This window comes from Drosophila simulans, chromosome 2R (genome assembly GCF_016746395.2).
Source record: "Drosophila simulans strain w501 chromosome 2R, Prin_Dsim_3.1, whole genome shotgun sequence".
Lineage (NCBI taxonomy): Eukaryota > Metazoa > Arthropoda > Insecta > Diptera > Drosophilidae > Drosophila > Drosophila simulans.
Window position 1 is genome coordinate 16215425 of NC_052521.2, and position 26160 is coordinate 16241584.

Here is a 26160-nt window from a genome sequence, read left to right on the forward strand (position 1 = left end):
TCGGATTGGCCGAAGGCCAGAAGCAACAGCTGGCCACCTTTTTGGCAGTTAAGTGTAAAGGAATGCCTAATGCCTCGGACAGCCGCAAAAAAGTTTCCAAATAAATAAGTGGGCCGGAGTAGCGATGAGTGGCTCACTCGGTTTCAATCAAAAATTACACGGCAAGCGGAGAAAGTCGATTCCAGGGAAACCAGCTTTCTCTATTTCGAGAGCTCACACATGCGATGCTGATGGCGAGCGATTGTGTGTGTGAGTGTTCTTAACCTTTTGTGGCAGGTGCTCCTCAAAGCTTCCATTCCGCCACCCTGCCGCCCGGCCATCCTACCTTCCAGCATCCGTTTCCGCTCTCCTTCCAGTTTCCTTTGCCACTTGCCATTTCCCATTTCCCGATGTCGACTGCACTTGGTGGTACATTTAATACCACTTGAGTGACTTTTTATGGCCAGCAACGTAGTCATGTGTGTTTGTGAGGGGGTCTCTGTATGTGTACGTGTGTATATATGTATCTGTGCTAGCCCGGTTTGTTTTGTTCTGTTTTGTTTTTGTGTTCATTTGGACTTAGCCTTGCCATTTGTCCGCCGTTTGTTAGTTTTTTCCTCCTGTTGTTTTAGTTTGTATTTTTTAAACCACCTTTTTTCCAACTATTTTTGCAACGTGTCAGACATTTTTATATGCATCCAACAGCAGCCAGAACTTTTCACTTTTATTATTTCCATTTTGAACTGGCTTTTGTTTTCGTTCTCGTGGCAAAAAGAGAGCATCTGGCTGCATTTAAATAAATATTTTAATAAATAATATGGTCAGATCTGGCCGTGACCACATCTGCTGAAGAGATTTCGATTTTCGGGATAACTACTCTCCATTCATGGCCAAATCCCAACTACCAACAGTTCGAAGAATCAACAGGAATTTCCACGAGCAAGGGTCACACGGTAAAATCTGTGTAAATAGCACTGCAATAGATAAAGAGTCGTTTTCCCTCACACACAAAGACGAAGTAGACGAGAAGAACTAACTTTCGGAGAGTTCTGGATAAATAATGGGAAATGGGGTGGTGAAAAGCCAAGGGGAAACACATTGGAAAGTGCTTTTTAGTTTGCGTAAATCAAAGTAAGAGAAAATTAAACTTCAAACCAAAAGCGGCTTACAGTTTCGAGCACTAAATGGATTTGGACATGGAAGGGTACTGGAATTTTTGAAGGTGAGATTTCATTTGCTGTAGTTTCAGGCATTTGATAATCACATTTGCGGCTAAGTAATAATAATAAAAAAGATGGAAGTAAGACATAGAATTTAATTTAATTGGTAATGAATATTAGACAGTATTTCTTATTCAATCATTCACCCAGCTTATCTTATGTTGCTGAATTTGTTATGTATCAACTTAGTTGGTATCTATCCACTTAAATAGTTTACTTGCATTGTTAAGTTAAAGGATGCTGCAATTGAAATTAAATTGCAGTTACGCAATCAGTGGCAATGCCAAGGCAATGTTTTCAGGACCTGCATTAGGTAATTACATTGATTGTTGGGGCGATACCTGGCTGAGGTCAAGACTGTTTGTGTTTCTCAATGGCAGGATGTGGACCATATGTGCGCTCGCATGGTGCGGTATATCTAACCCAAGGCGTGGGTCAGAGGTCGGTGTCTCGCTCGAGCTGGGAGAAAAGCAGGCTAAAAGAGCGCCATCAGCAGCTGCTTGGCTTTTGTTGACGAATTAACATTTATCATGCGCCACGTGAAATCCATTTATCACATCCAGCCCCGGATTCCTATTCCATTTTCGCTGTTGCACAAAAACAAAGGCCTCGCAAATCAGCACAGAAATCGCATTGATATTATTCGTATTCGTATTTGGGGTCTATTTCGATTCATCAAAAAGGCACCACACTCCCATTTTATGTTAATAAAAACAGACGAACCACTGGCAACAGGAAGGCCCCGGATTGACCTTGGCAATGGTCGTTTGTCTGGCCGGGGGTTTCACTCCTGGCATTTGATTTATATTTAAATGCCTATCGGGGTCACCTCGTGTTCATAACTCTTTGTATCGGCCAATTTATCATACAGCGTCCTTTGGTGTTAAATTGAAATTCCCCACAGTGTCGTCCCTTGATTTCCCTGCCTAAATTTGGTAGCTCTGTGGCTTTACAAAGGCATTCAGACTTTAAGAGCTCTTAAAACGTGCACATAACAAAATTATACTTATATTTATTTTATTATATAAAAATATCTACGTAATAAAATACTGCTATTACGCTAAGTTTAAGTATGAATGTTGTCTATATAACAAAAGCATATTGCGTATAACATATATAAAGAATTCAAGTCAGTTTATTACTATTGTTCTCATCTTTTGTTTATCTGGATTTAAAATACCTCTGAACTATTTTTTGTGGCAGTGTTTCCGAATCCCCTGGGATTTGCGAATGTGGCTTGTCTTGGCTACCGCGGCAATTAAAATTTGTTGGAGTAGTTCAAGCTCTTGTCAATATTTTGGTTACCGCCCAGGAATCTTATTTTGTGAGGCCGACATAATTTATGGCCTGGCTAAATAAATTCTCCAAGGTGGTCTACTGCCTTTTGTGAGCCCTTTCTTTCTTTATTGTGGGTGGGGCCGAGAACGCCCAGTTTGCTCGCCTTTTGGCAAGTATTACAAATTTATTGCCAACTTTGACATGAGACTGGGCTATTTTGAGCCAATTTTTCCACAGGCGCTGCCAACAATTTGTATGCAAAGTAAGCTATTATCGTGAGAGCATGCAATTTGGGGGCGTGGCCAGTTGGTAATGTATATATTGCACATATATCCATGCCTCGTCCATGTGCAGAGCCTGCATGATGGCGTGCAACAATTGGAGCAGACATTATTTCTGCCTCGGCTATTTTTGTTATTTTGTTTTGGCCATTTAGCGATTAGACACACGAAAGGCGATTCAGATACGAGTACGTGAGGTCAGCGGCGGGTCAGTTCCGGTTCATGTTCGGCCCTGTTGCATGTCGGAGCTGAAAATTGATATTAAATGCTTTGGCATAAAAACATCAAAAGGAGCGGCTGGCCACGTTTACCTGCATAATGAGGCCATTTTATTAGCTGGTCTGGCCTGGTCTGGCTTGGTCTGGTCGGACCAGGACAGGTGTGGCCCTGATATATGCACCACCATTTGTTACGGCTGCTGATTGTGCAAGAAATGTGTGTATGGCCGCTTGGTCACTGCAAATTAATTTGGGATTTTGCGTCTATTTGTTTTGCCTTTCTGCCCAGGACACAGTGCCGGCACACATGATACCTGGCTAACTGGGAGGTAACTGCTGCTCCACTGGTCAACTGGCCAACTGGCCGACTGCCGGCATTCATCACAATCACACTGGGCCAACAATGGAGGGCTTTCGGATACAATTTATGTTCCCGGGCTGGGCTGTCTGGACTCTCTGGACATTTCAAATGCTGCCAAAGCCCAACTGACATCTGATATATTGGTCGGGGGGTCACTCGACAGCTGCAACATGCGGATTCCTTTGTAACTGGAGCCCTCGCCTATTTCCCTCTCGATTTCTGAGTGGGATTTGGTTGCCACTCTGCGCTTTTCAAGCATGTGTGAGTCCTGGGGCTGCGCCAAGCTCAGCCCTTCAAGTTTGGTCAACATGTGCCAGATTCTTCCACTCACTGCCTTCCACTTAAAGCTATCGCGAGTCCTAGTTTTGGCAGCGAAAACTGTTTACTTCCTCTTGTTAGCCGACTACGTTGGCCATTAGTCACTTCATTAACATGGCCAGCAGTCGCTGAATGAAGAGATAAATGCAGCGAGCAGCCCAGGGACGTGCCAAAAATTAACAAAATCCAGAAAATTGACAAAACACAAGAGCAAGCGGAACAAAAACAAACACAGCTACACGGTAAGAAATGCATAATGTATTTAGCTTCATGAATTAATACAATAAGTAGTGATATACATTAAACTTACAGTTTTGTTATACCAACAGTCCAAAGTACTAAAAGTTGAAATTAATAAAAATATACATAAATCGGTGCATTTTTTTATGTGCACCCATTCAAGAGAACTATTGTGCCCAGAAGGTTTAGCACGCGCTGAATTTTAATTTCACACTTTTGCACTGCAATCAAAGGGAATTAGCCGCCATCCAGCTGGCGTCCAAAAAACACAGCAAACCACCCACAGCGCACACCACCCAACACCCACCACCACCCACTGCTTTCGAGTGGGCGGTAGGTGTCAACTTTGCCTTGCATGCCATGGTCGGTCTGCCACGCCCACTGGAAAGGAGGCGCTCGTGCTGGCACTGCTGTTGACTGTTATTAGCGCACTTTGATTTGTATTTGGCTAACAATAAAATGACAGCTTGCGGCTAAATGGCACGCAACGCCCAGCCAGAAAATCGAAAATGGTATGGGGAAAATGGGTGGGTCCTGCTTTCTGGACACGACCTGGCCGGAAATGCCAACGGAGTTTTGGAGTTAGCTGGCGTGCCCGCCTTTGGTTTGCTTTTCATTCCATTCCGATTGCCCCGGCCAGAGGCAAAAGTCAGCTAACAAGTCTCCGCTGCACGCCATAAATTGCAATAAACGAGTGCAGGTGCATTGCATTGGCTAACTGGCTGGTTTGCGGTGGAGCAGAAATATGATAACCGCTAATTAACGTCAAACGGATGTGGATGCGAAAAGTCATGCCAAGATAATATGAAACTTGTGTTCCTTAAGAATGAACTAGAAAGTCTAAGCTAGATTGTATGAAAATGAAAATCTGAATTAAATATACAAATTATTACAATAACAAACTGGGCATGTTAAATGTTTAAATTTAATTGAACTGAAAACGTAAAATTATCTACTAGGGCCATAATTAAACATTACATCAAATTTGATTGTTTATATATTTTTCAACCTAGGTAGTCAGATTTTTGATTCTGTTTACTTGCAGTGTACAGTGAAAGATAAATGAGCAAGGGAAGTTAATGGGAAAAGAGTTCATTATAATGAGGGAAACTGGTTACAGTCGCTGCCCAAAGGAACGTGACGGTGCCAGTCTACCGGCAAATGCAGCCCCAGAGTTTCCAGCACCCCACTTGGCTGATAAGATTGGAAAAACTCTACAGTTCACGCCGCGTATACGTGATACGGGTATAAGAGCTCGCGTATAAGAGAGATGGGAACACACATTTCAATCTCTATGGAGTAAACAGAAAAACAGCCATTTGGCTAAAACGCATAGAGTACTCCTCTGCGTGTAGACTTTTAAAGGTAAAAAGGCGAATCGAGGACGAAGCCGAGACAGCCGATGAATGGCGAAACGAAAGCGAAAACGAATCTGAAACTTAAACAAACACGCAAGCGGCACACAACAAAGGCAGAAAGGTGCGAAAAAGGCGTGGTATGATGTCGGTGGCGGCCCAGCAAACATGCAAGGACCACAAGGACCAAAGGACTAAACACATTGTACCACCAGATAAGTGTTCTGGCCATTACTTACCAGATTGCAAGGAGTGGCATTGATGACATGAATTTTGATTTCCAGGTGTCAACGCTGATTCTAAAATGAATTATTGCGATAATTGATTAAGAAGAATTACGAATAATTTTTTGGTAATTTTGAAAACATTTGAACTAGCTTAGAAATAGAAATATGATAGTCGAATATTCATTTTATTTGCAATTAATACTTGTGGTTGGATATTTATAACATAACTTTTTATAATGAAAAACGCAATCGAGCTTTTTGAGTTAAAATCAATAAATTCAAAGAACGTGTATAAAAATTAGAAAATAGTGTGTTTTGCAAGTAGAATATTTATTAATAAAGGGAAACTGTGAAACACAAGTACAGTTTAAAAAGAACAGTCTTTAAAGGCCAGCCCAATTTAAACCGATATGTTGGTGGCCATACAAAATGAACGTCTATATATAAGATCCGCTGTTAATACGAATTACTTGAAACTCCATTGAAATCAGATCGCGTGATGGTAATGGCCATAAATCCCATCAGCTGCATACATTTACATACGTATGCAAATGATGGCCGTGCAGATGTTGCGTTGCCGCTGCAACCGATGATGCTACATTAAATTTCAATTTCGGGTTCATTTATCGTGGCTGTGGGCGGCTGGCACGGAAGTCACAATGTCAGTGTCTGAACTTAGCCAAGGCCACGCCGTTCGGCGAAAAGTTTACCCTTCAACTGTGCGAAACTTGGCAGCCCAGCAGGGCAGCCTCGTTTACGCAATAGCTCCCCCAGCGCCCCAATGCCCCCTCATTTCACCGCCAAGTAAATATGCAGAAAACCAACAAGAGCAATAACTGCTCTACACACTAGCACTACTAGCGCCACACACGCTCGGTAGATACGCACACATGCACACCCTGCAAAAGTGCATAAAAATTAAGCAAACGGCACTTGTAACTGGCAACAAGGAGGACAGCAACAAAAACTGCAACTGCAACCACTGCAACAACAGCAACTACTCGCAAGTGCTTCCTAACTCGTACACTGGCAGAAATGTGGGAGGATTGGCTTATAAAATGTGCATTTAATATATATTTCATTAATCTAAGTTTAAAATCCTAAGCAAATAGTGGTAATATGCATTAGGACAGTAATAATGCAATAATTAATAAACTAATACGACTCGCTTAATGTTTAAATTTGTAATAATTATTGTATTACTAGTACAACTAGTCAAACAATAATATTTTGTAATTAATAAAATATAATACAATGCATTTAATTAAATACCTTTCCATTGTCGTATTAAACTTTGTATGTATTCAAAAGGGACTTAGTTAACTAAAGCAATAAAAAGTGTGTATAAATTTGAATATTAATTTATTTATTTTATATTCTCCGAAGTGCCTATTAAAATGAATCCCATGGGCTCTCCCTTTTTTTCTGTGTTTATCTCCGTTCCCAGTTGGCAGCTTCGAAGCTTCCAAAATGCAACAGTCGACAGGACGGGCTGGCAACTTCCGCTGGCGTTGAGCGTCACGCCGGCTGCACATCCTCCTCATCCCTGCTCCCTGCTCCTTGTGCCCAGCCCAGCGCCCACACCCATTTTTAGATCCAGGACCTAAGAGAAGCCCTAACCCAAGACCGCTCCCATCGCCCTTCGGTTAGGAGAAACTACAAATGCAGCAACTGCAAAACTTTTGCCAGCAAGTTTGAGTTTTTTCTTCCGCATCTGCCGTTCGTGCTTGGCCAAAAAGGCTGCCGGCTGGTGGCTGGTTGGTTGGGTGTCCTGTCTTTTTGCCTCATCTGCGCTATTGCAACTTTGCCAGCTGAAACTTTAAGCCAGGTCCTATCTGTGGGCCAAGTCTGGAGCGTTGTCGCTGATGTTCCTGCCGTTATTGCTTCGTACGTGTTTGTGTTCATTACGTACGTGTCCTTTTTGGCATTTTGCGCTAGTTGTCAAAAGCTGCTGGCCAAAAGCGATAGCAGATTTCCAGCTACAGTCGTCAGTCGTTGGATTCACTTTCTTCCAAGTTCCAAATCGCCGATAAAGTATTAAACATCTCTATTTCCAGCTAAACATCTCCTTAGTCTTGCAGGAGTCCCTGCTAACGAGGTTCTTCCGTGCATATTGAAGTAGTAAATTGCAATATTTCCGATTCGTTGCAATAGCCACAACCGTTCATGAGTTAAGTGCGCTAAGGACTCGTGTTGGCGCTAGAGAGATGGCAGAGCATTCACTGAGATATTGAGCTGGTGCTTTCATTAACTGAAACCCTAGCCGTTAGGAACTTTAACTTGCTGGCACTCATTTTGCGTAATGATTTCAATTATTTCGTAATTAGTGCAGACAGGCAGCAGCCGTAGTTCGCCGGGCACACAGACCGTCCTGCCTCCACAGTACCCCGCAGCCAACAAGCTGTCCAACCTGCCCACCTGTCAAATGTCCATGGCCGGAGCAGGCACCACAATGCGGCATCAGATTCGAAGGCAACGAAAAGTGCACTTGGCCGCAATTTGCAAAAAGTCTTCACAAAGTCGAAGTTTTCCAGGGCGGTGGACACTCATCTTTTGTGTCCTGGCCAAGTCCATTGAATGGGCCACCCCCGGTGGTGTCAACAACTTCGCAATGAGTTTGTTTGGCGCCAGAAGCTTTAAGTATTCGTACTTACCTGCTTACTTTTTTGCCCATCTCCTCTTTTTACCACTCCGAGATGTTAACGCGATTTTATGAGCTGTCTCACCTGCAGCACTTTAATGAATAGCGTTCAGGTTTATAACACTTCGATAGTATCTGGTCACAAACCACTGCAGTTAAGCTCAAGTGTAGACAGGCATAAAAGAAAATTAGTTATACAGTACTCAGAACATACCTATTATATATTAATATTATATAAATTATATAAGCCTAAATTGCTGAAAAATCAATGGAATGTAAAAGCCATTTTTTTTTTATTGGAAATAGTCCATAGAATACTTTTACTCATTTATTCTAAAGTTAATATCAAGTTAAATTACAAGTTTATTTTCCCTGTGCATAAGCATGTGGTTGGGTCTTAGTAAAAGCCATGGCTATAAGCCCTTAATCATTTAAAGCAATTTGCACTCTCTCAATGCAATTCAATTAAAAGTTACCCACACATCCTCGAAGATCCTAATGCGGACCACCAATAGATAGATATATATATATATATATGGATGTGCTTGGGCCGCACTTATTTGCGTTTTAATACTTTTAATACCTTTTGAATTGCTTGGCCAAAGTTCGCTCGGTGCGGCTCAAGGAGACTTCAAAAATTGATGCCCAAGCAAACAGAGCGGGATTTTGGTCCTACTGCCGCCTGTCGAATGCCTGCCCCACTCATGTGGCATATTAACTGCCCCCCAGTTCCCAGATCCCCCGCACACCGCCCACCCTACACCGTCATCCCTTAACGATTGCCGAAGTGCCACTCGATATTTATTCGATTTATGGAATTTTTTGGCAAAAGAATTTTTTAATAAAACGAATTTTATTGGCATTATCCTGCAGCTATTGCCATTGCTGTGTGCCAGAGAGGAAATTAATAATGCTACTAGGCTAATAAAGGCCCGCATACACAGGCACGCACCTCCACATGAGCGTGTGTGTGTGTGAGGTAGATATATCGATGATATGACACATTTGGGACACCCGTCCTTTTCAGTTTCTCCTGCCTCATTTGCCGCACGGTTCAAATCGAAAAGTTCCCGAGTGGCATTATTATTATTATTTGCATGGCCTGACTGCTCAAGTTGAAGCTATTTAATTTGTCATTACCCCGAACTTTGCTGGCATCCGAAATTTTCACTCACTTTCCGAACAGATTTTGTAATTCTTTTTTCGTTTAATAATGGCGCTGCCGCAGGACATTTGTCCCCGGGCCAACAGGAAATTAAAAGTGTTGGTAAATATTATTCCTGGCATACTCGATTGTGTCCGGATCTACAGTGAATCTCATAATTGTTGGACCAGCGAGTAGGCGAGAACTATGAAACATAATATTCTATTCCCAGAGATTTTCAGACCAAAAGGCATGCTAAAACTAGTGGAAAGTATCGGGTTCCATGTTTATGTTTTCTAACACGAAAAATTAACATTTTTAATCGCACTTCGAACATTGTGAAGTGGCAAATGTGGTTACGGCCCATTGACTGATGGCTCTTGAATGGCACACCTGAGTTTCGGCTCTTGAGCACCGACCAAGCACTCAACACTCCATTTTCCATTTTCCATCTGCAGAGGGCCACTGTTAATGAGCTTACTTGCAGCCAGAGACAGGCAGATGGAAAAAGTACGTGAAGAGGGGCCGGGATGTGAACGTGAAGTACCGAAACGAATTACACGAATTCCAATTCCGCACGCCCAGCCCCTGGGCCCTACATGTTGTATCGATTTTTGGGCCATTTGTCGGCTTTGGCCTGTTCCGGCGTTGATAATGCCAATGCGTAATCCATCTCCCATGCCGTCCGGCCGCCCGTCCGCCCGAACGGCCACACCCAATTTTTGGGGCGTGAGTGTGCACTTGAACTTTGACATTTCAATGCGCTGACATTTCGCCCAGCTACAAACAATACAGACGTGCGTGCGGTCGGCTCTGGACTGAAAAGTTAGTCAATTTAGAGCATAGTACCGAAACTCACCCCACCCTCCTCCACCCAGCGAATGACCAAAGACCCTTGAATATATCTCCATCATATCCCTCATCCATGAATAAAATATCGAATGCAGGTGTACGCTTTTGATAAAACACAATTTTAATAACTTTGACATCAAGTACACATCGAGAAGTTGCATAAACACATACACACACACCGACAAAACACATACAAATACATATACATATCAGATAGACATATGTGTTGGTACGCATACATGTGCATACCGAAGCGTATTAGGTTTCAACTGCAGCATTGACTTAATGGCCCTTACATACAGACCGACGTGTATATATCCATGGTTGTTATTCGAGTGGTTGTTGCTCTTGTTGTGGTTGTAGGTTTTTCGGTTGGTTTACTATTTGCTAAAACTGTAAGTCCGTTTATTTACAAGAAAACTTTTCAAAAATCGAACAATAAATATACTATACTAAATATATATATATGGGTGTATATGATGCTGTACCACTATGAATGCGTGTATCATGGGTCAAACTTTTTGTTGCGGCTTCCCGGATTTCAAATGGCACGTATATGTATGTGTGTGAGAAATATTAGTAACGAAAGTTGAACTTTCGGTTTTGGATTTATGCTAATTTAGCCGAATAAAGTTGGGTGTACTGCCTAATTAGCCATTGCGTTGGTGGCTTATCCTTTATGGGGTTATGCAACATTTTGGTTTTGGGTTTTTAGTGTCGTCATGAGTTAGCTGTGTAAATTCGTTAATCTTTGTTGATATTGACCTTTATGTAAATGTGCTTATCCAATTGAAATAATTGAGCATTTTGCAGCTTAGGCTATAACTAAACGCGATTAACTAACACAGAATATGAAAGCGTAAGAAGTTCTTTGGACCCAGCCTATGTATAACCGATCACTATCTTCGATCTCCGATCACTGTTCATCCCACCTACTTAGGGTTTCTAGGGTATCTAAGCGTACTACTCTTGGGTTTCTTTAAGACACAGGGAAGACTTTAGAAATATCTATAAATTACTAATACATACGCATAGCTTACGTCTAGTGAGTATCAGCTACCATAATTCCACGTTTTCATTTCTCGATTGGTTTCGGTTACACTTAAGTTTTGTTGTTACTATTCATATTTCGCTTTTTGTCTTTTTGGGGCACGTGTGTGTGGTGAGGAATTTTAGTTAATTAGTTACAGCTAGTTAGGATTGTCACTGCTAAAACATCGTCTCTACTTGCTAGTTTGCCTTTATACAATGCCAATTCCGTAGCATATTGCCTGCCCGTCTGTATAGACCTCGTTTACTCCTTCGCCTGACCTTAATTACAAATACTGGTCCTCGTTATCCTTCAGTTGAAATCAAATTTTCGCACTGCGCGCTCGAGCGGCAGCCTTTCGACCGAAGAGAATCCTCTTGAAGGCCCGTCGAAATTCTGGATTGAAGATGGTGTAGATGACCTGGTATGAAGGCAAATATTTATAGAAAATTAAAAAAAAAAAATGGTATTCATATCAATAAAAAAATTGTCTAAACTAAAGTTATTCAATGCCAAAGCAATTTGCTCGAAAGGGTAAAGGTTTAAAGTGAGTTTAAGCTGCGAGGAGAGGAAACGAGGCAGGGGCTAATTTACATACCGGATTCAAGGTCGAGTTGAAGTAGCCCAGCCAGAGAAAGAGCGATGCCACCGCCGTGTGGATCTCGCACTCCTTGCACAGGCTCATGGTGAGGGCCATTACGAAGAATGGCAGCCAGCAGATGACGAAGGCGCCGGTGATGATGGCCAGCGTCTGGGCGGCCTTTCTCTCCCTCTTCGCCTCCAGGAGCTGTCGCCGCTTGGCCAGTTTCTGGTGCGGATTGGCGATGCTGGCCAGCACGCCGCCCAGCCCCACTCCCGCATTCTTGCCCTCCGTTCCGGCTCCCTCCTCACCACTTCCGCTTCCACTTCCTCCAGCTACCGCTCCCCCTACCGTTCCTGCTCCTGACAGTGCCTTCTCCGATGGCGAGGTCGTGGTCAGGCAACCAACACCACCCATGGCGATGGACTGAGCCAGCGGCGTAATGGCATTCAGATGCGAGGCTATCAGATGGTGCTGCGTGGCATGGGCCACCTGCTGCGACAGCGTGATGATTTCATTCGCGTTGCTGGTGCGATACTAAGGGGTTAAGCGGGGGTATCATGGGTTAATCTCACACGAACAAAGGGCGCGCCACGAGCAAATGACTATGAATATAAGACGGACAAACTGGCATAGGAGAACCTTCTTAAGCACTTAAATGGTTTTGACTTATTAAATCTGTCTGCTTGAAAAAAACTTGATTTGAAGGCATTTGTTTTTAGTTAAACGGCTTCGCAACGTTAATATTTACTCAGCTTTAATTTCAGTTAACTTAAATATCGTTTTCCTTGAGAAAATAGTCCGCGGCTTAAAGTGGCTCCCTACTTGCAGTTCTTAATTATATTCCAGCCCAATGGGCGTACTTACATCATCCGCATCGCTGGACACGGTGGTTAGTTCGGTGCCCGCATGGCTTTTGTTGTCGTAGTTGCTGGTGCTGAACTCGGTTTCCTCGCGCGTAATGGCCAAACTGGCGAAGTCCACGGCAATGGCGGCCATCGATCTGGCCACCGCGCCCTCCGATCCCGCCACCACATTGGCCGTGTTCGTGTTGCGGCCAAAACATATACGCATCCGCTTGCGGGTGCGTCGCTGCAACTGTCCGCCCGTCCCGTCGCCGTCCACTGGGGTCCGCTCGCCCGCCTCCAAACGCTTCCGCTCCGCCCGCCGCTTGCCGCGCTCCTTCTTCAGCTCCCGCACCGCCGAATCGCACTGCTCGATGATCGATAAAATTAAATGTGTGCGAAAGGCAAGTACTTAATTTATGGGTAATGTTTGTTTACGAACTTGATGAGAACTGTTCGGGGAAGCACATTTGGCTTGTGTCTTGTCAACGAAATGAAAACAAATCAAATGCATTATGCGAAATTCTCAACGTTCCTTTGGGCTTAGTTGTTCTAGGTACACTGAGAATATTATAATATATATTTCCCTTCTTTTGTGAAAACTGCCTTAAATAACTTGTGTTAAAAACTAAAAATATCGTTCTATAAATAGCCAACCAATTAAAACCAATTATTTAAATAAAAAGAATCTCCTTAAGAATCTTTCCTTCAGAATAGTAATTTCGTATTATATTATTATTTTCCAATTGCTAATGAATTATTAACAGTGTATTTATCTGCCCCTAAAACATCGCCACACATTGGGGTGATCATAAATCTCGGTTGGCATTTGTTTGGCTTTCGCGGCAGCGGCTCGCTTCGAGTGCTCACTTGGGCATGCTAATGAGCAGCTGAGGACTGAGTACTGAGGACTTCCCCCGACCACCAACCGCCGACCACCCGCTAAAGCCACGCCCCCTTTCTCTTTATTGTTTCTGTTAATGACACACTCATTATGGCAGGCAAGCAAATACACTTCTCGAACAGCAGCCTCAACATCCACTCAGCCAGCCAGCCAAAAAAAAAGAAAGAATAGTATAGAAGGGATGTGATGGAATAGAATAGCAGCAAGCTTGTGGAACATGTATGTTTATTTGTGCCACTGGGCGTATGAGTAATTTTTCCACTCTTCTCCATGGGAGGCTGGCTAAGTGGACACTTGGCATTTATCACTCGCATTTTGTGAGGCACTTAGCTCTAACTGAGATTGCCTTGTCATTGATTAACTTACGTCAGTCTCGGTTAGTGTGACATTGAATGACTTCTGGGCACGTCGCTGGATGCGCTTCCTGGCAATAATGTAGATTTTCCAATACAGAAACAGAATCACCAGCAGCGGCACATAGAAGGTGCAACAGGTGGCAAATATCTATTGGATGAAGAAAGAAACCCAAACTATTTATTACAATCAATTAAGTTATGTACCATTGTATAGTTATAATATAAAATTGTACCTCTTACTACTAGATTTTATTTAGCTGTATTCTATATATTATGTTTTCAAAATTAAAGCACTTTAAATGAAGATAGTTCTCGTTCACAATTGAGTGAATCACAGAACGAACCTAATGAATGATTCCATACCTAGTCCAGGTATCTAAGAACTCCCCACACTGCAAATTACGGCAATCAGGGTTGCTCACCTGATAGCCCACATCCTGCGACACCATGCAGTGCTGCTCCTCGATGCGCTTCATGTAATCCGGATCCTTCCAGCCAAATTGTGGGGCCAAGGAAACAATCAGCGCCGCAAACCAAACGCAGAAAATCATGAGGAATACGCGTCGCGGTGTCCGCAGATTGTTGTAGTCGATATTGGTCACGGTCCAATATCTGTAACGGAAGGAGGAAGGACGTCCAAATTGCCATCTGTCGCACCGGGAAAGAGCTGACTGGCTGACTGAATGGCAGCACTCACCTGTCCGCCGCAATGGCCACCAGGTGCAGTATGGATGCTGTGCAGCAAAGGACATCGCAAGACGTCCAAATGTCGCACAGTTCCGGTCCCAATATCCATCCATTACTTATCTGCCGGCGCACAGATTTCATCGAGCAGTCGGGGGAGGCGAAAAGAAAAAGGGGAGAGAAAGGAGTGACTTTTAGCAACACATTGTTTGCCTGCGATGATGCAATTGAAACAATTAGTCGCCCAGCAAACGAGCTTGCCCTGGGCCAGTGTCAACTCTTTGGCGCCTAATTTCATTTGCCAGCATTCCTGCTCAAGTTTCCATTAGGGTAATCGAGTTGGTTCTGCCATACCAGTGGCAGTACACAGAAATAAACACTTTAAATGCCCTAAAATATTCTAGTATTAAATCAATAATATAACTGCTCATTAATAACAGGTAGTAAAAAAACAAAAACTACCAACAGTAGTATTTATACAATGAATTGAAAACGTGTGGATTTCAGATGGATTTTCTTCTTTTTTTTGTATTTTCAAAATTTAATAGCGAATTATTTCTTTCTGTGCACTATGAAAGAGAAGAAGTACTTACCTCGTAGACGGCGCCAAGCGGCATGACAAGACAGGCAACAAATAAATCAGCCACTGCCAGAGATGCAACCAAATAATTGGCAACATTCTGCAAGTTTCTCTCGAGTATAATGGCGGCAATTACGAATACGTTGCCTGTGGATAGTTTAATATAAGACAGGAGACCCATCAGAAAGCGATAAATTGATAAATTGATATATTAAGTGAAGCGGTAAATGCCGCACTAAGTTTTCCATTTGAGTGCCAATGAATGGGTAAGCAAATTCGAATGCAGTTCATTGGAAACCTTGAGTGGCCATAGTCATTAACTTTAGTGTGTTCGTTTTTGGCAAATGGGAGATGGGCGATGAACGATGGAAAACTTTCCACGGAGACGTGCAAAATCAATCAGTGGCAAAGGCTTCGTGTCAAAGGAGTCTTCATTTTCCGGCCTAATTGCAGGCAATCGTGCATGTGCCGCACTTCCCCCACTCCGCACTCGCTTGCTCTCCGCTCACCATCCCACCACTGGGATGCAAATGAGAACTGGATGGGTGCTCCAAGCTCCATCATCGCCATCATCATTGTCGTTGCTTGCTTTGATTAAGCGCATGCAACTTGGCAAATTGTAATTGCCGCACTGCCACCTCATCTCATCCATCCCCTTCTTTGCCAGCGCAGCCACAGTGACGCCAGTACCTCGTCCAGACCCCCACTCTTCACCCCCTTTGGAGCACCAAACCTGGGACACTGGAGCTGCTGAGACAGCGAGCTTGTCTGCAGGTTGTCAAAACGTTTTGTCGTCGCTTGGCCCCTGCCAGAAAATGCATTGCAATGTTGCTCATACGACGTGTGTTCCCAGCGCTAGACTAATGTGTGTGTGTGCTGGCACAGAGCAAAATGCTTATGAAATTGGTGATTAGTTAGGTATTGCTTTATGTCAAAACCCCTGCTCCCTTCAATCCTTGCAGATATTAAAACCTTATTTGAAACTTGAGCTTTCAAAGAAAATGTCTGGGAATAAATTGGGTAATTATGTCCTTTGAATAAATGGCTTTGCCATGCCAAACATGATATGCGGACATGCCCGTAATTACTGTTGCAAATTTAGTAATTGTTTTCTCGCTTTCGAATTATGATATGAATTCATAGGAAAGCCACTTAATTACTAGGTTTGTGGCAAGCGTGGAATGTGATATTTTCACTTGAAGTAAAACGTAATTAATGCAAAATTAGTATGGTTTTCATTTTACTTTTTTACCAATTTGATATGTTTCTAGTACGCTTTAAAGGTACCTTTCTAGGTGTTTAAAACAGCTTGGATCTACTGAACATTTTTTTTCGCTGTATAATAACACCTCCATCACATCGTGTGCCAAAAAGTGTGTGTGTGTGCTCGTCGTAATTTGCATTTGACGCCTTGGCGCCATTTTAATAGCTTTTCACGTGCCGCGGCAAACACTTTTTGGAAACTTTTCCTCGTTTTTCCTTCCCTTTTTCGCAGGCATCTTTGCGGCGCGCTTAACTCAAAGAACTCCTCGTACATCATCTAGCCAACCAAAACAATCAACCACCCCTGAGCACCCGACAACCATCTTTCGAGGTATTCCAAAGGCCCATTTCTTAGAGCAAACGGCTGCAAATCATCTCTGTAAGCCCAAAAATCAATAAAAATCTTCCAAGAGGGCGCAATAAAAATCTTCTGCATCATAAATTTTACTTCATTTACAGTTCAGTTTTTGTCGGCGATATGGAAACTTTTCGCAGCCATATCCCCACGGCATAAATTCGAGGATAATTTAATGTCCATGCCCCCCAACTTCCCCCCGACATTTTCGCTTTGGTAATTTAAATTTGGATTTGGTTTTGATTAAGTACTTGCCTATGATGGTGACGAGTATCATGAGTCCCAGCACCACGGCCATGGCGATCATTTTGACCAATAGCCAAAACTCGACCGCCGCCCGCTGTTGTTCGTCATCGACCAGGTCGAAAGTGTTGCTGTTTCCATTGCCGTTTTCGCTGCGATTCCAGACGATTTGGCTGAGATTGCTGGTCGTGTCCACCAGCTGGGTGAGATTGCCATTCAGCTCGATGAAGAGGCTCTCGTTGAGCAAAATGGCTGGCAGTTCTATTTCCAAAATGCTCGCTGGGACATCGTCATCGCCGGCAGCCATTGCTGTTGTCACAGTTTTCAGCATCTCGCTTGTATATATATGTATATGTATATCCGGCTATATATTTCTGTATGTACGGTAAGACTGTATATGAATCTGGGTTGGGGGCGTGTCAATGTGTGTGACTACAGCCGGATGGCTTGCTGCTGCTGCTGCTTTTGATGTTGCTGCCGTCGCAGCTGTTGCTGTTGACTGTGTTGCTGCTGATGTTGCTGCTGTTGCTGCTGCTGCTGCTGCTGCTGTTGCTGGCGTGCTTGTCGTTCGTGTTGCTGCCGTTGTTGCGGGTGATAAAGCGCCTTAATCGTGCTTGCCAAGCACTTAACACGTAAACTGCAAAACATAGGGCGGTGCGAGAGTCAATGGAGAGTCAGAGATGAATGGCAAACAATGGTGGAAAAGTCTATGGAAAACAAGAAATAAAAGCCTTAGACGAAATCATAATGTGTGCCCGCCCTAAAATAACACAATTCCCCTCTATATTTCCCATTTGCCCAAGTGAAGCCGGGCTGGCGTTCGTATTAAGACCACACCGTGATAAATGATGCTCGTCTGGACGCGCTCAGTTTACCTTCAGATTCCACCAATTAATTAATCATTTCAATCGGGCGAACTCGTTCACAGGGTTTTTACAAGCTGCCAACCCACTGTAAGCCGGCCCCTTGACCCCAGGATCCTTATCTCGATTGGAGCTGGGAAAATCCGCCACACTTTTAAAATCGTGCTTGAATGATTCTTTAACAAATTGAATTTAAACAAGTAGTACGTTTAGTATTCTAAAATAAAATGAATTTTTAAGTTAGTATAAATACTTTAAAATCTTTAAATATATAAAAATATTTAATCATTCTGAAATTTTATGGCACATAAACTGCCAGTCAGAATTTGACATTTTATCATTTAGCTTTTATTGATTTTCGTCTGGCTTTAATCTATAACCTACATATTGTTATCTCCCAAAAATATATTTCAATCTCAGTACTCAAGGTTGCATAATTATTTTGGATATCCACTTATTTCTGATCGATATTGTTTTTCGCGGTGTGCTATTAATATTTCCCTTTTGCTGACGCTGTTTGTGCTATCAGCTTGTTTTGCTCAGTTCTATTCAAAATGTTGGCGCTAACACTTGTATTTGCGATGCAGTTGCTTCTGCTGATTTCGGTGCTACTGCTGCTTCCACTGCCCGGATTTTCGAGAGAACTAAGGCAACCTTATAGATACGACAGATACGACGGTAATCCTGGCCAAAACCAACCACGGAATTTGGAGCGGAACTGATATGCATAACTAAAATGGGTTGCAAAAGAAACACAATAAACTAGCGTAACACGAAGGCATCTGCATTCCTGCTTAATTCACTTACGTATAGTCGTAGCTGGGGGCTTGGATGCCACTTGGCCTTTGTGGCGCCCAACACATATGCCCTGACCTTTGTCTGTGTCAAGGTGTGTCCCCATGTGAAGGCAGTTAAGCAGTCTGAGGCGAACACTCGGGTCAACCAACACCTGAACGACTGCGAAGGCAGCCTGATGGATTGCAGTCGGGCGGAAGTCTCCATCTCCGTTTGCAGTCGAATTCGCGAGAACGCTTCGCACAACCCTCGCTGAATAGTGGCTGCCTTTCGGTTTTGCCTTTTCCCGTAGACTAAAACGCTAATGGGAGGCACCGGAAACGGAAGGAGGGCCGTGCGATGCGCTCGAGCAGCTCATGTGTGAGAAATATTTTCATAGTCAAGGTAATCGTCATCCTTTTCAGAGGATTTCTTGGCACGCCAGCGTAAGCTGCTAATAATAAAAGCACTATAAATGTTGCTGCGGTTTGGAGTTCAAGGCTCACATCCAAATGCTTTGATAATAAAAAAAATAATCTATATATATTTTGTGCAGCCTTAAAGTATGCTGAATTTGATTTAACACATATTGTTTATGAAAAACCAATCAATCCGCAACATAAATTGTCTCCTCTGGGTATTTGGCGGGGTATCTTGAGGTCGCCACCCTGGGCCACATCTTTCTGCATTTTAATTATGAAAGCGAGTCTCACAGACCCATTCATTTTTCTATTTTTTTTTGTTTTTGTTATGTAACAAGGTCGTGTACATGAATTACATTCGCCATACACAGTGGGTGGAGTGAAAAAAAAAGATGTGCTAACGTTTGCAACAAAATTCCCTCTAGGGGATAGTCGAAAAAAATCAAGGAGAAAAAGGAAAATCGCGTCGGGCTGCGGTGGCTTTTCCTCCTCCCGCCCCCTTTCCATTCAACGAATCTGATACAGAATATGCCTCGAAGGCTTAACTCTTTCCCCACAACCCACACACACACACACACACACCCTTGAATTAATTCATACTCTAATAAATATACAAAAAGTTCTGCTGAATGTCTGCTGCTGGCAGTGCTCTTTCTTTTTCCACTTGTGTCAGCGTAATCTTTTAGCAGCCTTTTGGTCATGATCACCAGAATGACTCGTACAATATACCAATTAGCAGAGGGGTGGGGGTGATGGTAGGGCACACATATGTCTGTGTGGATATGAACAAACCGAATGGGGTCATAACTCAGTTAGCGACTGAGTGGAAACAATGGATTGGCTACCAAACAAAGACACCGAGTTCATGGCTGCCAACTTTATGAAGATGATTGGACGACAGCAATTTGCACTCAAGTTACCAACTTGCCGGCGGAAAGTTTTCCCTAATGCAGTTGCCTAATTGCACTCCCAACCCGCCACCCAGTGCTCCATATCTGGGAACTTGATTAAGTTCGGAACCAATAAACCAGCGCCACATCCCCTCAGCCCAAAAGCCAAAAGAATAGTGCAATTCAGAAGGGAAACCAACCTGGAAAGAAGCTGGAAATAAATAAAAGTAGAAGTCCTAGACATTCAACCGTAACGGAAAGCACAAACAAACGAAAATGCACAAAATTCCCCCAGCGATTTTCGTCGAACAAAGTGCACTCGCAGCCGTTGTCGGTATGTATGTATGCAGGTAGTTCCCTGCTGCTGGCCTTGTGGAATGAAATTCGTATTCATTATACTCACACATAAGCATAATTATGTCCTTTCATTTTCATTTCGCCCGCTTCATTAGCGACGCTCTGCCGCAGGTAGATTCGTCAACATAAATATTTATGCCGGGTTGTGACAACGATGACGACAGCACTGGCGACCACCAAGGATATGAAGCTGCTCCAGCTGATAAAGATGATTATGATGTTCCCCAGCTCCGGAGGACCTCTCACACACACACACAAACACGCTCACGCACGCAGGGATACAGCTTCCGTTTGGCGTTGTTTGTGTGCGCGCCTATGGTTGATTTGTATTTATCTTTTTTTTACATTTAGTACTCAGTCTCGTTTTTTTTTTTTGTTCTGTTCGCCCCGCTAATTATGCGGGTCTTGGTTATTCAATTAGGCGGAATAAAAAGGTTAGTAATAACTCGCGTTTATAAGGACTTCACTTAACATTTAAACAGCTTTTAATACCCGTTTTTTAGCGTTCTGAGTTCAGTGTTTTGATTACGGCTTTCAGTCTTCGGCGTTGAGTGTTTCGAATATGAATTATTTGAATAATTTTCAGATTTTATGCTCGGCGCTTTTCCTTAAACGTTTCGGCAGACGCGTCGCGTCTTCAGCGTAACTATTGACAAACTGCTTCAATGTGGCCGTTTTGAAGTAGATGGAATCGCCGAAAACCAGCTGATTTCCTGTAGACTTTTCCAACGCAGGCGCCTCAGAACGCTCTCTTATACGCAAATTCTGGCAAGTCTCCATTTAAGAGAAATCGCTTTTCGAAATCGAAAATCAGCGCTCTTTGCTGCCTGTTGAGTTTCGACGAGTACGAGTAGTCAACGCAATTATTTCATTTTTTTTTTTGGAAATTAGAGCCGAGGAAAATGCGAAAATCCTCGGTTCACGATTTTCTGCCCCAGTGCGTTTCCCGCTAATGGATGCAAACAAAACGCAATGGCGAACAATGCAGGCAGACCAGGACCACAGGTCCTTGGGTTGGTCCAGCTCCGATTTTAATATATCTAATGCACGTTCCAGGGCGGCTAATGCGCATTAGGCCTTTGTCCTGGTTATTGGCAGTTTCGATAGGTTCGCCCTTCTTTGCCGACGTCAATTTGATGGCCATTTCTATGCAGCGACCGTAATGCGCAACATTCCGGAGCTCTCGAGTTGGCCAAACTGCTTAGGCGTTTGCCTTTTGACTTCCGCTGTATCGCCTTTTGTTGGCTGCCGAGCAGCAGCAGGAACAGGACTCGGACTTTGGCCAGGATCAGGAGCAGCAGCAGTCCGGGCAGCATCGTAAATTAGCAGCGGTTTATTGCCAGTACGTGACATTTTGGCCCCGTTCCGGCGTCTGTATTTTCCTTGGCAATAATTACGGCCTTCATTTATTTGCCTGCTCGGGTTTTCCCCGGTTTTCCTGCTTTTTCCTGGCTTTTGTGGCTTGCGGCTTCGTGGCATCGAGTCTTGCCTACCGTATTTGTTTAACAATATAACATTGATTGTTGCAATTGCTTGGCCATTGCGCATACGACGCGTGGGCCCTGATTGAAGCCGCACATCTTGTGGCATTAGAACCGCAGGGATTGCAATTTATTTCTATGACCGGAACTATCTTAATGTGCGCTCAACTAACAATCTTGCTACTTTTGCGATACCCTCGAGTTGCGCACATTTAATATTTTTAAGCATCATACTAATGAGCCAGAAACTTTAACCGTACACGCTACGTCCTTCGGAGCAGCCAGCACGTAAAACTCCCATTGTGTGGACCCCCTTTCCCGAATCGAGTTTATGCGTGGGTGCTGGGGAGCGTTAAGCATTTTCCAGTGCGTGACATGCGGCCCCTCTTCGAGTTGTATCAATACACAAAGCGAAAAACTATGTCATTCTTGAAATAACAGCTGCTTTTAACAAACTTTATGCAGAAAGCAAAAGAATCTTTGTTTATATTTTATAGACCATTAAACCTTTTTAAGGAATTAATTTATCATTTTTAACAGTGCAAAATGACAGCGGGATATGGCAAGGACGCAATGCAACTGCACAGGCGAAGGTTGTTGACTTTCCTCAATGCGTGTGTCATTGTTTCAAATGGCAAAAAGTTAAGCGAAAATCTCAAATAATTTGCCATTATAAATGGCAACCAGATAAGCAGCAGCAGCATGTTTTGGATTGGGGGAAAACCGAAGAGCAACTAAGGTTTGGCAGCATCATCACTTCATCGAGGTTGCCACTTTTATGGGCGGGTGCAATAAACTTGCTTCGTCACCATGCTTAACATAATAATTATAATAAAAACAATTTTTTCGCATTTTACGAGACGCATAAAATTGTAGCATATTCTCCGGCAGACGGGCTGACCAAAAAAAAAAAAGCCAAAAACATGCGAGTAGAAAGGAATTTACTGATGAATTGCGGTTTAGTTTTATGAGATGCTGCGACAGGATACACGATATGTGTACGTATAGTACACACAATACACACATTCAAGGGCACGTTGTGTGCGTAAGTCCTTGAGCTGTCAATATGAGACGGTTTTATGAGGAGCCAGGAAGAAAGCCGCGGTGCTATGTCAACATTTTATGCGTCTTTAATGCTTTGTTTTGTTAATAAAATCGACAAGAGTCGAGACGTTCGCTTCGTTACGACAGGCGTCACTCCACCCCGGCGTTTTATATAATTTTAATGTGCGCACTTTGACACTTTTAATGAATCCCAAACATTAATTTTCTTAATGAGCGCGCTCATTTAAAGCCCGGCTCCTAAAGCATCCCGTTGACAAATGCCCGGCAGGCCATTATTAAAGGAAGTCTACTGCAGTGGCAGTGAGAATGGCACTAGGATCAGGAGTGGGAATGGGAATGGGAATGGGAATAAGAATGACAATGGCCCGGCAATTTCCTCCGCCAGCTTAATGAAGTTTGAACCGAAAGCCATTGGCCCACTGGTCCGGCATCCGCCGTCCGGGCAGCAGGACAAACATACACACATGACTGACACTGTCCGGCTTAATGAGCCGCACTAAATTCACACGAAACTTTCCGGCCAAAAGGGATCTGTCTCTTTTGGATTTTTCCTGGGCAATGAAAGCGTGTGGCAACTATTTATCGCCGCTGCCGGACAAATGTTCTACACTCGGTCGACTGGCAGGAATTTATTGACACACTCAATCGAACGCTTTGATCGTAATCCCTTATCCAACAGAGGAAACCCCCATTCCCTGGCAAAGCCCCGTCGGAAAAGTTAAGTCAAGTTTTCCTCCATTTGTTTGTTTGTTGTTCTTCGTTTTTGGGCTTTTGTTGCCAAAAGTTGCGGTCAGACTTTTGGGGGTCAAGTGAAAATGTTATTTACTTCCATTTAGATTGTTTATGTTGCACTGCCAGCGAATGTAAAACTTATGGCTATCTATTCGAGGGAATGATTAATAATTCTGTTGATCGCCGGAGTCAACTATATCATTGATCTCATAGTAGAAATCCGGCTCGATGGAGAGTACGCTTTCTGGCGGAGCTGAAGGTCCGGGAAAGTCTTGCATGAGGAAAATGCTGGAATCGAGATTTTCCTCTTCGGGTGCTGTGGGTGCTATCTCCTGGCTGGACAGGGATCCCTCCTCCTCGAGCTGAGCCAGTTTTAAAGTGGCTTTGCGATTTAATTCCTCCATTTCACGATCGCTTTCTAGCTTTCTCTGTTCCAAGTGCGCCTGCTCCTCCTGATTCCTTGCTAGCAACTCCGCCTCATCCTTTTGAGCAGCTCTTTTGGCTGACTCTGGATCGAATTTGCAATCATTTTCCATTTCATCCTCGGGGTATTGGCTCTCTAGCTCCAAGCCACACATAACATAAATCATGGCCAGCAACGACAGTCCAATGTAAGCTACGAGCATAAATTTACGGTGTATTTCAGCTTAACATTTTAGCATGGAAGTCGAAAAGAAACTCACCATCGATTATAATATTGCAAACGTGGTACAACTTACTTTCGGCTAGCCAAAACTCATCTACGTTGTAATATATGTGATGCACTCGGAATATTAAAAGGGCACCAGTCTCGCACATCCAGTAGAAGACCGAGATACTTTCCCTTTTCACAATTCTCATCATGGCGATCACATTGAACATCATGTTGAATCCGTACAACAAAACCCACTTGATGGTATAATCTAGGCAGTTTTAAGAGTTTTATAAGTACATTCCTGGACACAAGGAACTGGACACAAGGAACTTACTGTTGAGGGATCTGACGAGTTCCACTGCCCAAAATTGAAAGAGGAAAAAGGAGTACACAATATTCATGCAACCAATGGCTAAGCCCCAATCCGCCCGATTCATAAGGCACCGGCACATCATAAATTTCACATAAGCTGCGTCCATTTTATACAAATGCCACAAATTGACTGGCAGTCGGGCAAAACAACTTCCCAAACAACATGAAAGTTTTCTGGAATTCGGTTATCGCTCACTGAAAAATGCATAATTGGGTCTAAATTCCCAATGGCTTATGGCAGCTGCGTACATTCAAAAAAGTGTGAGTGTAAAATGTATGTGAATTCTATTAATTTAATTAAGCAGTACAAATTAAAATAGACAATCAAAAATTTTGACATATGAAAATATTATTTTATTATGATGTATATGTTTTGGTTAGTTTATTTTCATATTATTTAGAATTCTGTGACATAACTATTTCAATTGGAAATTTTACAAGCACGTTCTAGCATTAAATGATATTATTATTGTATATCTAATATTTTGTGGTTCCTAAACCCATTTTCTTTTACTTTTTTGTGCCATTTTTTTCGTTTGAGTGTAGCAAAGGGACCCCAGTTGCCATAAAACCCAGCCATATAAGTTTCGCTTTCAACGCTCCTGTCCGTAGTGAAATCAAAAATTAAAACTGCAAAATTTCACCGAGAGCAAGAAAAGTTCATTTGCGCTCTTTGTGCTTACTTAATCCATAAACTGGTGCGTATGTGTGTGTGTGTACGTGACATGGGGGGAGGGTGCAGTGATATATGGTTGGAAAGGGGGTATTTCCCCTTTGGGGCACTTGAAGCCAACGTGACAACATAAAACGCAGCAGCTTCGCCTTTTTATGCGCCAGCTAGAACAACAACAAAACTTGTTGTGAAATATTAGAGAGTACGATATGAAAATGCAAACCGCAGTAACCAACAAGAGTCCTATATAGATGTTTCTGTTTATGTTCGTGCGGTGCAGCTGTGTGCGTGTGTGTGCGTGTGCATGTGCATGTGCGTGTGTAGTGGAAAGTTGAGTTGAGTTCAGTTCAGTTCAGTTTAGTTAACTGCAGCTGCAGCATCATCGTACGTACTTGATTGCTCTGCTGCTGCTGCTAGCTGGTTGCAGTTTTTGGCCCAAACCAATGAACCACATAATGTGGCTTACCCACACACCCGCACACACACACATATGAAGCACTCACACGCACACGGACTTCAAGTAAGCGTGTAAATTATTTGAATTATTTATGAGCGGCAGCAGCAGCCGAAATATGCAAAAAGCTTAAAGCCGTCGGTCCTCTGATATGGCATCTGTAAACTATGCACTTACTCAGCACCAAAATCAAAATCGCTTCAAGTGATGCAATGCACTGAGGGAAATTGGTATTACTTCGTGATATGAACATAACGATAAAAGATAAGGTATCAGGAAAATATTACTGGTGATGAAGCTAATCTATTTTCATTTTATTAATTTAGTTCTCTCGTTTTTTTTATAACTTTCAGTGCATAGAAAGGGGTTAGCAAGTAATTGTAAGATGATCCTAGTCACATTTTTAGCAATATGCTTATTATATTTTAGTTATGTATTGTTATGAATACTGAATCTTGAGAGTCAAAAATAAAAAGGCACAAAAATTCC

At 43.0% G+C, this 26160-nt stretch overlaps 3 protein-coding genes across 4 annotated transcripts; 1 reads left to right on the forward strand and 2 right to left on the reverse strand.

Annotated features, from left to right (window-relative positions):
* Positions 1–10212: 10212 nt before the first annotated feature.
* Positions 10213–20926, reverse strand: LOC6735208 (5-hydroxytryptamine receptor 2B). 2 transcript variants are annotated; one of them, XM_016181593.3, is made up of 9 exons: positions 20307–20926; positions 16967–17591; positions 15107–15240; positions 14527–14636; positions 14252–14441; positions 13840–13977; positions 12592–12936; positions 11743–12261; positions 10213–11565 (listed from the first exon to the last, which is right to left on the reverse strand). In XM_016181593.3, exons 2-9 carry the CDS (start codon positions 17283–17285, stop codon positions 11467–11469), a joined length of 1854 nt encoding a protein of 617 aa, XP_016028486.1. In that variant the 5' UTR covers positions 17286–17591; positions 20307–20926; the 3' UTR covers positions 10213–11466. The 2 variants fall into 2 exon arrangements, with proteins under 2 accessions (XP_016028486.1, XP_039147595.1); XM_039291661.2 differs by lacking the exon at positions 16967–17591.
* Positions 18350–18594, forward strand: LOC27208866. The gene has a single exon (XM_016184417.3). It carries the CDS (start codon positions 18372–18374, stop codon positions 18537–18539), a length of 168 nt encoding a protein of 55 aa, XP_016028487.1. The 5' UTR covers positions 18350–18371; the 3' UTR covers positions 18540–18594.
* Positions 20927–23440: 2514 nt separating the features above from the next.
* Positions 23441–24677, reverse strand: LOC6735210. The gene is made up of 3 exons (XM_016181592.3): positions 24507–24677; positions 24222–24440; positions 23441–24154 (listed from the first exon to the last, which is right to left on the reverse strand). The coding sequence occupies exons 1-3, from the start codon at positions 24649–24651 to the stop codon at positions 23703–23705; spliced, it is 816 nt and encodes a 271-aa protein (XP_016028488.1). The 5' UTR covers positions 24652–24677; the 3' UTR covers positions 23441–23702.
* Between the last annotated feature and the right edge of the window lie 1483 nt (positions 24678–26160).

Coding starts and splice junctions, on each gene's coding strand:
- LOC6735208 (XM_016181593.3), bottom strand. CDS start 17,285: ATGCTGAAAACTGTGACAACAGCAATGGCTGCCGGCGATGACGATGTC. Junction 14,637..15,106: donor CGCTTGGCGCCGTCTACGAG/GTAAGTACTTCT, acceptor GTGCGCCGGCAG/ATAAGTAATGGATGGATATT. Junction 12,262..12,591: donor TGTCCAGCGATGCGGATGAT/GTAAGTACGCCC, acceptor TTAACCCCTTAG/TATCGCACCAGCAACGCGAA.
- LOC27208866 (XM_016184417.3), top strand. CDS start 18,372: ATGTTGGCGCTAACACTTGTATTTGCGATGCAGTTGCTTCTGCTGATT.
- LOC6735210 (XM_016181592.3), bottom strand. CDS start 24,651: ATGGACGCAGCTTATGTGAAATTTATGATGTGCCGGTGCCTTATGAAT. Junction 24,441..24,506: donor ACTCGTCAGATCCCTCAACA/GTAAGTTCCTTG, acceptor AAAACTGCCTAG/ATTATACCATCAAGTGGGTT. Junction 24,155..24,221: donor TTGCAATATTATAATCGATG/GTGAGTTTCTTT, acceptor TTATGCTCGTAG/CTTACATTGGACTGTCGTTG.